Source organism: Odontomachus brunneus, unplaced genomic scaffold (assembly GCF_010583005.1).
Source record: "Odontomachus brunneus isolate Ranch 3 - 2012 unplaced genomic scaffold, Obru_v1 Obru_scaffold_211, whole genome shotgun sequence".
In the NCBI taxonomy this organism is placed as follows: Eukaryota; Metazoa; Arthropoda; class Insecta; order Hymenoptera; family Formicidae; genus Odontomachus; species Odontomachus brunneus.
The window spans coordinates 113,735-129,231 of record NW_022639661.1 but is presented as its reverse complement, the minus strand read 5'-3'; the positions used below and the strand labels follow the sequence as shown (position 1 = coordinate 129,231).

Genomic DNA, 15,497 nt, shown 5'->3' with positions numbered 1-15,497 from the left:
TTCAAAATATCTCGTAAAGTATTCACTTTCCGTCTTATCTTATACGATTTAACTAGTCAAGGCAAGAATTGGACATGATCCAACTGGTCAAGGCAAGATCTAGACATGATTCAACCAGTGAACGTAAGATCTGGACATGATCCAACCGGTCAAGGCAAGATCTGGACATGATACAACCAGTGAAGGCAAGATCTGGACATGATCCAACCAGTGAAGGCAAGATCTGGACATGATCCAACCAGTGAAGGTAAGATCTGGTCGATATTTTCTTTGGAAACAATAGAGGGTATATTATTTTAAAAATAGACTATTTAAGATGAGTAGAACATCAAGAATAATCAAGGAATCAATCAGGTTTGTACTTCTGCGAACAGGATTTGTAGCAATCGTCTATATGGGCCGATTATTATTAATAGGAATTAATAGAAATTAATAGTCTGTAGATACAATTGGATATTTAGGAATCAATTGATTATGGAAATCTCTTCCACTGTTGATCGGAGTATCAAACTTTATTACTCACAATCAGAGACTTACGTCTGCCGACAATACCCATGGCTGATTATCGTCCCTCAGAGATTGTTGATATTCTCCTTGTTCTCGGAGAATGTCAACTAAATTATCATGAAGCTTCGCGAGTTTACCGGAATCGTTACCCCGAAAGATCATGTCCAGATCTTGCCTTCACTGGTTGGATCATGTCCAGATCTTGCCTTCACTGGTTGGATCATGTCCAGATCTTGCCTTGACCGGTTGGATCATGTCCAATTCTTGCCTTGACTAGTTGAATCGTGTAAGATAAGACGGAAAGTGAATACTTTACGAGATATTTTGAATTTTTTCATATTGCAACTTTGGAGCTTTATAACTCGAAAAGTACTCAATGAAAAAACATTTCATTACAATGTTTTGGAAAGCTCTCGAGGTCGGCTACAAGAATATGTAATAAAAAATAGGGGATGCCGTTTAAAAAAATTGAGGTGACTTTCATGTGACTTTCAAATAATTCTTCAAGGTCAAAGCAATGGTACCGCCTTATGGTCCCCTCGAAACCAAACAACTTTTGTCTGAAAAATTTTTCTCTCCCGTGCTTGGTTTTCGACATATTCGACTGGATGGATTAAAATGGTCCACCCTGTATATATGGGGCATTCTTTTTGGACGGGAGACCCCATGCTCCCCAAAATTTATTTCATCTTAAAAAATCGGGCGACGGTGAAAATGAAAGCTTAGAATCTCTATTTTTTATTCGAAATTCAGGTTTTCGAAATTCAGGAAATCTAACCTCTATGGCCGTAACAACACGAAGACGTCATTACGAGCCAGCAGTTTTCGAGTTTAATATTCGTATAAGTGGTTGAGAAATTAGGAACCAAGCTTTTTTTATGTATTTTAACCTTCTGAACACGAATCTCAACTCATTTCTGGTTCATTACTCAAGCGTTCCTACATAACCTCAAAAAACACCCCGAAACAGCAGATTTACGTGATTCCCAATCGCAGATGTGATAAAAAAATTAGGAACAAAGCCTATTCTCATGTATTTTGTTCCGCTGAACACGAATCTGTATTCATTTTTGGTTCATTACTAAAGCGTTTCTACCTAACCTCAAAAAACACCCCAAAACAGCAGTTTTACGTAGTTCCCAATCGCAAAGGTAGTAAAAGAATTAGGACTAAGCTCATTTGTAAAAATTTCGAGACAGGAATATTAAATACATTTCCTATTTTGTCTTGTAAATAAGTTTCGTACCAGTCGTAGCATTAGAGTAACTTTTGATTAATAGCTCATGTTTTTTATTTAGTGTGAAGCTATCACCCTTTTGTATTTGTGGAACTGCTAGAACCTCGTTAAATTTTTTATTAAGCGATCGAGCAACCTTATCATGTTCTATTTTGCTGTAAAAAGAATATATCAATTGTTTTGAAATGATTCTGACCCCATTTGAGAAGTTTTTCAGGAGATAGAATGGCATCAACTGGTTTACATAAGAGACTACTTCTTGCAGCTTCCCTCTTGAATAAGGCTCCAACACCATCGGATGCTCCTTTGCCGTGAGCAGTTGCGTGACAATGCCATTCAGCCTGCACACCAAAGTCTGTTTCATGATTGATGAGATTAATCATTTGGAATTTATTTTTGAAATGCTGTTTAGCACCGTCAGTGAAATAAACAATTTTCTTTGCGCGCAGACTTTGTTTTATACATGGAATTAGCATTTTCTGCACTGTATAAACAGCTGCTGTGTCATGCCTTGTGCTGTCCGATAAAAAAAACTCGAGATTTGTGTTGAATTACTGAATTTTGTTTGTAGTAATAAACCACAGGAACGACGGTACATTGAGTATTGTTGAAGTGACGCCTCCTGAACGAAGTATTTGTAATTTTCAGAGAAGTCTAACAAAGCTAGTACTTCACCTTCATCAAGATTCTTTTTTTTATTTTCGAAGAACTGAGACTGTTGTTTTGCTATGAAGCTATGAGGTTTTAAAAGAACTAATTTATCGCCTAATTCATCGATAAAATCATTTGTAGAAAGGATTTGCATTAGCAAAGTCAATTGATCTGTCCCAGTCCGGGCACTAAATTGCACTTGATGATTAGCTTTCTCTTCCATTAATTGTTGTAGGAATTGCAATAAACTTGCAACACTTGGACATTTGCTACATTCGCCTAAAAAACACTAATCGCTGGGATGCTTACAAGTAATTTCCTGTAGACAATCTTTATAGTCATTTATTGAATTTTTTGAATCTTTAGTGAGCTTTTTTATATTAATAGCATCCAATAATAATTTACAATTCTGATGAATCGTGCAAACACAAACGGAATGTGTTCCACTGGAACCTGCAAGAACACAATGTTTTGGACGAAGCTGAGCAAATTTGCTAAAGCTCACAGAAGAATCTACATTATTTTCTTTGTATGTTACATAAAGTGTTCTCAAATCCATTAAGAGAAGGCGCTTCTGAATCAAACAATGACCTTCCAAGCTTTTCACCGAAACAACATCTTTTTTGCCAAGCATTATTCTGCTATTCGCATCATCTTCATAGAAATTAATAACTTTTTTGACAATATCTTTGGGCAATTCTCGACCTGATTTCGCAGTAGTAGTTCCTAAAATACTCTTTAAAGCTCTAAGTTTTTTATACTTCTGAGCTAGCTGCCAACTGCATCCAAATTCACTTGCAATTTTATTCACAAACCATGATTGTGGAGCAATTGTCAGGATACTCAACTTTTGTAGATCTTTAGTCAATAAGCTTGCAAATTTTTCTTTTAATCCATTTAGCTTTCTTCCAATTCCATTTCCCTTTTTGACTGAACAACGTCAGTCTCAGTTAAAAGTGGTTGAGCAACATCAGGATTAGAAGAATCAATATCCATATCAATTGAAGAATTCATATCAATATCACTTTGCCTATCGTCCGGTACATTTTGAGATGACTCAGAATGTACACTCTTAATATACTCACTATAACAGCGCCTGTATTCCCAACAAATTTTAGCACTTGGAGGAAAAGAAGGAAACTTTCGTTTCAGAGGTTTAGAGAGATACCTCAAATCTTTCCCCTTGTGACCATCTACGCCTAAATAATTATAGGGGTTGCAGCATCTATCACCATGCAACATGTCTGCTCGGGACATATTGGAAATAAAGCTAAGATTGGATGATTATTGGAAAAAAATATTTCGTTCTTAAAAGAACTGCTTGCGGTTATTAGTTCTCAAAAGAACTGTTTTTCGGGAATAGTTCTGAAAAGAACTATTTGTGAGTTTCAGCTCTGAAAACAACTGTTTGTGAGTATTAGCTCTAAAAAGAACTGTTTGTGAGTGTTAGTTCTGAAAGGAACTGTTTGTGAGTTTTAGCTCTGAAAAGAACTGTTTGTGAGTATTAGCTATGAAAAGAACTGTTTGTGAGTATTAGCTCTGAAAAGTTTTGAAATAAATGTCCTGAGATAACGCTTGGAAAAAACGCTAGTTCTAACGCTAGTTCTAAAAATAATTTTGAAATATTTGCCGTAAAAATAATTTTGGAAAGAATTGAGTTCTACAGAGAGTATACGTTTTTCTCTTGAAATTCCGAGATGTAATGAAAGTATTTCACTGAAGTGAAAGAAAAGTTTGTTAATATGAATCTTTTGAAACTATTGGTAAATTTCAAGTTCCTTTGAAGAATTAACAAGGCTCCAGCGGTTCTACTTATACTAAGGAGTTACAGCTTGAAAGTAAATAAAAAACATCAGTTACTTATCGGAAGTTACTCTGACCCTACGAATTGTACAAAACTTGTTTATAAGACAAAATAGAATAGGAAATGTATTTAACATTTTTATCTCAAATGAACTTTGTCCTAATTCTATTATTACCTCTGCGATTGGAAACCACGCGAAATGCCGCTTCGGGGTGTTTTTTGAGGTTAGATAATGTTACATATCCTATGTGTGACTTATGTTGACGATAAGAAGTTAAGATGAGCGGAGTGCTGCGTGGCTCAGTAGTTGAGCACGCGCATATGGATCCACAGAATGCGGGTTCGATCCCCGCCTGGTCACTCCTTTTACTCATCCGTAACAGTAGGGACGCTTGAGTGATGACGCAAAATTGAATTCAGATTTGTGCTCAGCAAAACAAAATGCATGAGAATAGATTTTGTTTCTAATTTTCTCACCACGTCAGCCATTGGAATCCACGTAAAACTGCTGTTTTGGAGTGTTTTTTGAGGTTAGGTAAAATACTTTAGTGATGAACCAGAAATGAGTACAGATTCGTGTTCAGCGGAACAAAATACATGAGAATAGGCTTTGTTCCTATTAAATTTAGTTCTTAGTAAATTTTTTTATCACATCTGCGATTGAAAATCACGTAAATCTGCTGTTTCGGGGTGTTTTTTGAGGTTATGTAGAAACGCTTAAGTAATGAACCAGAAATGAGTTGAGATTCATGTTCAGAAGGTTAAAATACATAAAAAAAGCTTGGTTTCTAATTTCTTAACCACCTATACGAATATTAAACTCGAAAACTGCTGGCTCGTTATGACGTCTTCGTGCTGTTACAGCCATAGAGGTTAGATTTCCTGAATTTCGAAAACCTGCCACTCGGTAATAAAAAATAGAGATTCTAAGCTTTCATTTGCACCGTCGCCCGATTTTTTAGGATCAAATAAATTTTGGGGAGCATGGCGTCTCCCGTCCAAAGAGAATGCCCCATAAATGTATATATTGTTACGTCCCGAGGACTTCGGTTCATATTTTTCGCATTATCTTCCTCCTTTCTCCTTTCCTTTCCCTCTCAATTTGCTCTTTTCTCTTTCATTTCCTTTTCTTATAGTGTTCTTTTTCTTCCTTGTCCTCTCCCCCTCCCCTCCTCCTCTATTCCGCCTTATTCCGTCGTGATTACACTATCAATTATTGGTCATGCGCGAAATAGGAAATTGAAAATTTTAAGCATCCCAAGTATAAGATTATTATCAGATTATTCAGATTATTCAGATTATTATCAGATTTTCAAAGTCAAATTTAATGTCTATGTCTTATCACCGTGCGAATGCGGAGCCCAGCGACTTTCCAACTTTTTAATGTATTGCACATTTTGTAACACCATTTGCTGCTGAGCTTTGCGTTTTAGTCCCTTGGGAACGGATGTACATAATCCGTCTCTCACTAGATACCGAAAACGGGAGAACACCAATCACGATAGACTCGTCAGCGTTCTCACTGAAAAAACGCTGATCAGCACCTTGTGAGAAGTACAGAGAAGAACCGGTGACCGCGGATTTCTAATCCGCAGGCAGTCATCTTCCAGCATTCGCGAGAGACAGTTGTCATCGAAAATCCTTCTAAGTCTTATCCCGGTAGCTTACAAATAGGGAGCGGTGCACTTGGAGACGGTGCATTTGGACACAGCCAATCACAGCACCGTGTGATTAGAAACATTTGTAGGGTCCCTTGGAACAGCGACTTGTGATTGGACTGTGTCCAATTGCCCCGTGTCCAACTGATATACACCCTACAAATACGGTTGAACTCCGTCATCGTTTTTTTTTTCTTTCAATCTTCGGTGTTACTCCATTCAATTGTTTCGACGTCTAGCTGCACCCTTTATATCAGAATAATCTCTTGTTCGTTCATACGCGATCTTATCCGTGCTCTGTCGTGAGTGAATATTCTACAGCGGTGATCCCAACCCAGTGTGTGTGAATTAATATTACTCAAAATACCATTCAAAATCATCCCGAGATTAGATCGAGACCGGCACCCCTTCAGGCAGCCGCTCCAATCAAAGGGAGATACTTAGGGTGCTTCCCCTGTTCTCGCAAGATGCCGGGTATCGTAATCAGTTCACTGGTCGCCGTAAAAGTAAGTCGCTCCACATCTATTTTACTCACAAGGAGATGCCACAACCTGCTAAATCGATTTCTGAACGAGTCATAGCACGTTTGCTGGCTGCAATGTTGAGTATCAATATCCTAAAGGGATTTGTGCCAATGGGCCTTTGTTTGTAAAAAATTACAATATAGAGTTTGGATCGCGGGACTGTATTATATTATACATGTTGCTAAAGTTGCAACTATTTTTTAGCAAGGCCACGTGGCTGAGCAGACTGAAGCTCACACGTCGAACATTTGTGAGTCGGCAGGGAGCGTTCGAATTCCGGCGACGAGTTGTCCGTGTTTTTTTTTCTTACCTTAGAGCATATAATTTGTTTTTCGAATATAATACATTTGTTTTGCATGTTTCTCATTTTTATTCAATCTATTAATCAAGCTATTAAACAGGGATAATTAGATGAGAAACAACAATAAACCATACACAAATGCTTGCAAAATATAAGTCAACATATAAGTTGCAAATAATATCGCTGAAATATACAGCAATTTACTTGCCATGCAATGTTTTTTATAGGCAGATTAAAAGTATGATAACGAGAATGTACAACTATCCTGATTTATTTACAAGCGATAAAAGTATACATTTGGACATTTGAGGTAATGCGATGCACATACAATCACTTTCTCACTATTTATCATGAGTACTAATAATACTTTCTATGTACTAAAAATATACTAATGTACTAAAAATATATTTAATGTACTTAAAATTTTATGTACTAAAATATATTTAATTGTAAGCAATGCAAATTATGGGGGGGAGGGTTCGCGCCTCATATGTATGGCGCGTTTCCTTTCCTCAACCAAGCGCCTTCTATTATCTCTCCCTCCCCCCCGCCGGGTCCTCCGGCGATTGCCGCTGGAAGAGCCCGGCCGTATGGGAGGGGAGGGCGGCATACTCGCAAGTACCCTGGGGGAGGGAACGCCAGCGGTGACGTCCCCTTCCCGCTCACGGGTGCGCCGTCCCTCTATTCCGCGCGTGTGCGCGGGTGGAAGAGGCGCTCTTCTCCTTCTTCTTCGGCACCTCTCCCCATCCCGGGGGGTCCCTAATTACTCCTGGTTAATAACATAAAAATGAAAGACATATGCAAAACAAATGTATTATATTAAAAAAATATTAATTACATGCCCTAAGATAAGAAAAAAGAAAATATCGCACACAGACAACTTGTTGTCGGAATTCGAACGCTCGCTGCCGGCTCAAAAATGTTCGACGTGAGAGCCTCAGTCTGCTCACCCACGCCGCCTTCCTGAAAGATAGCCGCAACTTTAGCCATATGTGTGATATAGTCCCATGATCCAAACTTTATACTAATTAATTCTTACGTAATTTCTCACAAACAAAAGCACAAACCTCATTAGGATATTGATCAACATCACAGCTAGCGAACATGCTATCACTCGTTCAGAAATCGATTTAGCAGGTTGTGGCATCTCCTTGTCAGTGTTTAGTTAAGAGCGCGTACCACCTCGACAACACAATCGAGATATTGCCATTCTCGAAGAACGTTCAAATTGTACATCACGAGCTCCCCCATCAATAAACCTCATCTATATTCCTTTTCTCTTCTATTTTATTTTGTAATTTTTCGTTCATCCTCTCCCATTCCCTAACCTGTCCCGTCGATCCAGTGCAAAATACCTTTTAAGAGCAAGCTCTTGCAAGACCTCGAAGTTCGATCACTGAAACCCAACACGGCGGAGCCGCTCCCGTCGTGTGTGTCGTGGAACCTCGCGGGTATGTGACAACGTACGATGTTTGATCAAAAAATACGCGGTATTTTAAAATTTCGCGGGCTGTATAAGTCCAATTGTCACCATTTTTTTGTTGAATTGGTACACTTGTATCTGACGTATCTTGACATTGGTAGCCATATTGGATGCTTACTTTATTGTTGGCTGTCGAAAAGGTTACACGTGTTTTGGTATGCTCGGCGATTTTTAACTTTTAGAAAAAACGAAACAAAGAATTTGCATTAAATTTTGCTTTAACAATGGAATAAAGTGCAGCTACTGCATTAGAAATGTTGAATGTTGCTTTTAGCGACTCTTCTATGAATAAAACAAGCATTTACAAATGATACAAATGTTTCCAAGGAGGCCGTGAAGACGTTGAAGATGACAAGCGCTCTGGACGCCTCAGCACATCAACAACCGATGACAACGTCGAAAAAGTGAAGAAAATTATTATGGATAATCGCCGAATCACTATCCGAGAGGTTGCTGATGATGTTGGCATATCATTTAGCTCATGTCAAGCAATTTTTTGGATGTTTTGGGCATGAAACGTGTGGCAGCAAAATTTATTCCGAAATTGTTGAATTTTGTTCGTAAATTTTTGGCCAAATTTATTCCGAAATTGTTGAATTTTGTTCGTGAATTTTTGGCCAAATTTATTCCGAAATTGTTGAAATTTTTTATGAATTTTTGGCCAAAAACAATATCGTTATGGGTGTATATCAGTTGGACACAGGGCAATTGGACACAGTCCAATCACAAGTCGCTGTTCCAAGGGACCCTACAAATGTCTCTAATCACACGGTGCTGTGATTGGCTGTGTCCAAATGCACCGTGTCCAAGTGAACCGCTCCCCATCGTTATGATGCTTCAACCTCCGTATTTGCCGGACATGGCCCCCTGTGACTTCTTTCTATTCCGAAGCTGAAAAGAACTATGAAAGAATGACGTTTTGCCAACATTGAAGAGATAAAGACAGAATCGCTGAAGGAGCTAAACGTCATATCAAAAATTGCGTTCCAGAAGTGCTTCGAAAATTGGAAAAAGCGCTGACACAAATGTATTATATCTGATGGGACAAAATGAAGGGGGCAAGATTAATATCAATGAATAAATAAAGATTTTTTGAGAAAAACGAAAATTTCGCGTATTTTTTTATCAAACCTCGTGTGTGTGTGTGTGTGTGTGTATGAAGGACTACATATATATAATAAAATATTAGAAGTTCCATTAAAAAAAATTTAAATGATTTTGCTCTGTGTGTGTGACCTTAACGACGCCACTCAAGGCCAACCCTTATAAAAAAGTATTCCTGATTGGTTAGTAATACATTACTATTGCTCAGTAGTTTTATTACAAGTGGCAAATGATTTTGAATACTTAAATTACAGCGTTATTAATGCTGTGACGATGCACACCTGCATCATCACTACACCGGCCCGACCGACCATCAATCGGGCCGTGCACCGGTGCGTTGCGCCACCTCAAACGCCGCAAGGCCTATGAAACTAAGGCGCGTAAACAAAACAGTCGCGCGACATACGACCTCGCGACATCGATTACACGAAAGAATCTATCGAGAGCGCGCGCCGTTGATACGCAGCGAACACGTGTACAGCGAGCTAAGACAAAGCGACGTCGAGTATATAATCCGCGGCGCCGAATTAATCGGGACCAGACTGATCCGGACCGTTTACCGAACTCGATGCTGTACAGCGGAGAGCAAGGGCTACTACCGACTCATTTCTGCCATCCTAACTTACCTAGTGTCACATCCTCGCGAGCAAGGACCGAAGCTAGTACATTAGCTGCGCTCTGTCGATCTTTATCGACTCTTGCTTGCATCCCGTCGACTCCACGAACAAGGACCGAAGCCAGTACGTTAGCTGTGCTCTGTCGAGCTTTCTCGACCCTTGTTCCTAGCCTCTCGACGAACGAGACCGGGAGTGAATACGCCGATACATTGGCTACTCACCCCCGATTTCATCGCCTGCGAAACAGGCGTGCTAGCAAGCGCGTCTCCACCGCGAACGCGAAAACAGCGTGCCGTGCTGTGACACGGACTCGATACCGTCGACACCTTGCGGTCCCCGCAACCGACCACACGATTCGCGCGCGAATCGCGACACGCGACCGCTTGCCTAATCTACGAGGCGAGCCTAGCCTTAGCGCTATACGTTCCGCCTACCGTTTTAACTGTCGCGGCACAACGAAACCGCGATCCGGTAACTGGCGCCGTCTGCCAGGATATTTCCGCACTCGAACGCGACCAATCTGTATAAAGGACTAATAAACATTTTTGTTATTTTTATTTATTACAAACCGCGTCTTGTGTCATTTATTTATCGAACCCGGACTCCGGCGAGCGAATAATCTATCGGCACATATAACACCCAACCCGCGGAGTTTGACTGTTACAATGCTACAGAGTAATTCAGTGATTATGGCAACAGTGATAATCACTAATATATTAGGTTTTTCTGATGAAACACTAGTGTGAATTATTCTCTAATAACGAGATAGATAAGTATCAATTTTCTCATGATTAATATAAATTGTTTCATATACCCTTATAGAAATATCATACTAAGAATCATTGATAATTACTTATTTTCAGTATTAAAAATACTGGATAATAAGTAATTATCAATGATTCTTAGTATGATATTTCTATAAGAGTACTGTATTTTTCAAATTTGTTGTATGTTTCAGTTAATTGTAATGTTTCATTGAAAATCTAAGAGCAATCATATCGTTAATGGAGTTCGTGGACGTACATCATAACAATATTAGTCGCATTTCAATTGTCGTTACGTCGTTTATATCATTTGTCAATAAATATGCTATTAAATGTTGTCTGAATGATACAAGAGCATATTTTAATCATAACTCAATAAAGTATTATCACAACTCATTGGCACCATTAGTTTCAGTTTGATTATTCAGATGAAGCAGCGGATAACGCGATATGAGAATGAAATGGGTGACCGCTATAAGGTCGAAATCACGTAACGACGCAAAATATAAAATATTAAAATTTTTATTATTTAAACAAAATAATTAAGCATTGGATCGTTCCATTCTGATAGGTCAATTGGTAGAAATTTAATAGAAAATGTACCATAATTCTCTAAATAATCATTGTACCACTGAGAAGTGATTAATCACTACTGTTGTAATTACTTTAGTAATTACGAGTAATGGAGTTCAAATGGCTGGTAAAGTCGCGGTGATGTGTATCTTGCTGGGACATGCGTATTTATAAAATGTGGTGAAATGCTGCCCTGTATGTCATCAAGTAACTAGCAAGTCCGATCATCTTGCGTTCCTGTCGCAAACCCTGGGCAATATAATTTCGGTCACAATAGATAGATGAGTGATAAAGGCAAGAGCCATGGAAAAATGAAATCTAGGTAAAGAAGATAACCCTGACAGAAAACATCGGCCTGTCAGGATAACTAGTGGATAAAACATTTACAGATACTATCTCAGGTAACACCCCAACAACTCGGAAAATCTACCCCCTTTCGAGGCAGCCTCATGCGTTTTGTGGAGAGCGTTACCATTGTATTTTAATGAAAGCACTCTAAATGTAACGAGTTGCTCCAATGGAGTTGCAGTGGAATGCCCAAATAGTATAAGAACCGAAATTGAAAAAGAGAAAATGCCATTCTACATAAGAGCATAAAAGAAAGAATCTGTATCTGTATCTGTTTGTCGAACTAGTGGACCAAGAGGCAGCATGTTCCAGTTACAGAATAGTTAGAATACACCAAACCATATTACTATATTGTGAAAACAAATACATTCATTCAAGGGTACGTTCAGATTCCTCATCCGGGTGCACTCTATTACTAGAAACATTATAGTATATGTCACATATCCTATAGCACTTCTAGTAATAGAATATACCCGAGTGGGGAATCTGAACGCAGCCCAAAATGGTGACCTGACGCTCCCCCTGGCTGATGACCTGATAGCAGAAATAGCTGGGAGGGATTGGACTGTGAAAGAGTTACAAGAAAAACTACGTAAAGCCTACCAAATTATTACTAGTTTTAAAGAAGAAATAAATAAAAAGAAGCAGGGATCAGAATTTACAATAAATCAGAAAGGTAATCGATGATGCAGAAAAGGTTTATTTGACGAACTCCTCGGAATTTAATTCTGCACAAATGAGACAAAATGAAATGCAAAGTATATAAAAAAACCTCATCTTCACCTCAGGAAGCATAAAATGAACAGAGTTTTCTTTTACTTGCCTTATTGCTTCTATATTATTTCTTACTCTATCAATTTTAAAGAGACGAGAAAAAGAAAGTTATCAAATTCCCGCCTTTTAATCCAATCAACGTAAGAAATTATAAAATAATAACGGAAATAATTAAAAAACTGAGTAAATAACCTTCTCCAATAATTGTAAAAGGTAGTGAAGGGAAATATAAAATAAGCTTCTACAACGAGAAGGACTTTAAAATGTTACCAGACATTCTTCAAAGGAAAGGAATAGAATAGTTCAATTATCAAAATAAAAGAGATGGACCGATCAAAGTGGTAATGCGTGACCTTGATGGATCGATCAGCGTTGTGGATATAAAAACAGTCCTTGCTGAAAGAGTTGTTACAAGATTATAGAAGTCTCCGACATACAAGTTAAAAAAGATGACTCTAAAAACAAAGGAGAGAAAATTAAGATTAAAGCACCATTACATATGCTGATATTTGAAAAAGAAGAAGATATAAAAAAAATTTGACACTAAACATTCTTTATACCAAAATAAAAGTAAAAGAACCACATACTAAACCAGAAACTGTTAAGCAATATAAGAGATGTCAAGATTTTGGACACACTAAAAATTATTGTCACGGTAAATACATCTGCGTCAAATATTTTGGAAATCATGCTTCTAGAAAGTTTCCCAACAGTAGGAACATCACACCAAGGTATGCAAACTGTAAACAGGATGGTCATGTTGCCAATTATCGAAGTTGTTCTGTAGTTAGAAAAGCACAGCTTGTTAGAAATAACTTGCTAAAAGCTACAAAAATTAAGAATAAAAAAAAACAGAAAGATATAGTTGTTTTGGCATAAGTTGAAGTAGGCATTGAGAAAACTACCTCTTCTAAGCAGAAAAATACTCCTCTTGGATAAACATCTAATCAGCAATATGTTCAAAAAGAAAAATTAACTTTTGTGCAAATAATTATGCAAAACAAAGGACAATTTATTCCAAAAAAAAAATAACAATTTACAAACAATAGGTAACCCAAACACTAAAACTCTCCGTTGAAGAAATATTGCAACAAATACTAATCAATTAAGAAAAAATTGAAAAGAGACTTGCAAACCTCGAAAACAAAGTTAAAATACCTGTAATAAAAAAAAGCGGGTGACATTAGGATTGTTTTTTAAAGTGCTAATGGATTGAAAACACGACTGTAAGGATTGGAAACATTTCTTGAATTGCAGGAAATAGATATCTGTCTAATCTCTGAAACACATTTTACTAAACAGACATACCTAAAAATGCAAGGCTATAAAGGTTATCATACGTTCCACCCTAGGCTGCACTCCGATTCCCCATCCAGGTGTAACTAAATACCCAAAAATCGTTTATATTCTTCTCAAGTGTTCATGAGAGACACTTAGGTTTGCGTTTCGATTCCCACTCGGGAGCACTCAGGAGAACCTCCAACCCATCTGGCTCCAAAAGCTAGGTAGTCGGAAAAGTGAACTGAAAACGCACGTATTTTAATATCTTTTGTGTAAAAGTTTCCAACCCACCTGGCTCCAAAAGCTAGGTAGTCGGAAGAGTGAACTGAAAACGCACGTATTTTAATATCTTTTGTGTAAAAGTTTCGGTCTAACCTCCGTGATGTTGAGACGTGTTCGAAAACGTTGGGAACCGTAATTTTTTCGAAACGTACCTTGGTGAAAAGATCGCAGAGATAGGTCTGATCCAATTAAAATAAGAAGAAAAAGAAGAAGAAGTTTTCTTCTATACATTGTGCGGACTGTATTTAAGGTTATTTGTGCGGTACATAATGGATTTAAATAAAATAAAATTATGCACAAACGAAGCTGGACATCTCATTGTACAAGAAGATAGGTTCGTTGCGATGGATTGGTAAAAAAAAAACATATTTAAAATAATATTTGCTAAGATGAAGGTTACCACAAAAGTCAATGTTATGATTTGTGATTAAAATTAAAATAATAATTTGGTGGAAAAATAATGTATTTAGGCGGTCTTAGAAAAAGAATAGAAACAACTGTTAGATGCATAGAATAGATTGAGATGAACAAGAAAGTCTCATAATACAAATTGCATGATATTCACTATATTATTTAGTTTCAGCATACACTCTTTGATGTTCACACGTTTTAATTATTAACTTAATAATTACTGCGAATACCGCAAAATAATATGAGACTCTTGACTTCTACATCTACATTGGGCATTTTTATCTCTTTTCCGAGACACGTTATATAGCAGTTGAAACGCACATAAAGTAGCAGTTCTTGATCTTTACATAATTAGATTGCAAAGAGTCTGTGGCATTTTGTCATCTATTAGAACAAATTCTTCGTCATCAGCATCACTATCATTGCTTTCTGTAGTATTGAATGTTATTATTGATTGCAGTAAAGATAATTTTTTTCATTGGTTGGTTGTGTCCAATCGTACCGTGGTCAATCGGGACACTCCCATCTTTTACTACTTATGCCGTACACGCTCTTACTTCACAGATTGTATATTGGCCGTTTCCAAATAATATTGTGTAACGCAAAGATATTGTATTAGCTAGATATTATCTAACTTATTTTCGAGGATAACATGTAGCCAATAAAACAGTTTTATTTAATATTGTTTCTTGTTAGAAAACGATCATTGTAACATATGTATTTTTTTATGCATGCATTTATATATGCATAAATTCATATGTTGAGACATTTCTCTGTTGCCAAGTGTACTTTAAAGTTTCATATTTTGTTTTATTGTATAAGATACAAATAAAATAAACAATATATAAATATGATATTAAGAAATAAATTGAATAAAGTATAAGACGTATTTATTACGTAAACATATAACATTCTTAAATATATATAACGTTTTTAAATTTTTAAATCATAAAAATTGAACATTACTGAAACTTTATAAAATTATTTGGATACCGCGACTGTTATCTCTTCATTCGTTTCATTTCATGGCATTTAGGGCCTTCACACACAAATTGACATAACGTAAGACGTACCGTAAGAATTGACCAATCATATTGAGAATCGTATCGTCGAACCGTAAGGTCGTCATTTTGATGAATACTCGATCGTAATTGGTCAATTCTTACGATATGTCTTAC

General features: G+C 37.3%; 1 protein-coding gene across 1 annotated transcript in view; it reads left to right on the top strand.

Moving 5' to 3' along the window:
• Window positions 1-8,573, top strand: part of LOC116852283 (trichohyalin-like) — a 64,061-nt gene extending 55,488 nt beyond the window's left edge. Inside the window, exon 6 of the mRNA XM_032832478.1 lies at window positions 8,493-8,573. Coding sequence (XP_032688369.1) covers window positions 8,493-8,573 — 81 coding nt within the window. The remainder of the gene's footprint in view (window positions 1-8,492) is intronic.
• Window positions 8,574-15,497: the final 6,924 nt, after the last annotated feature.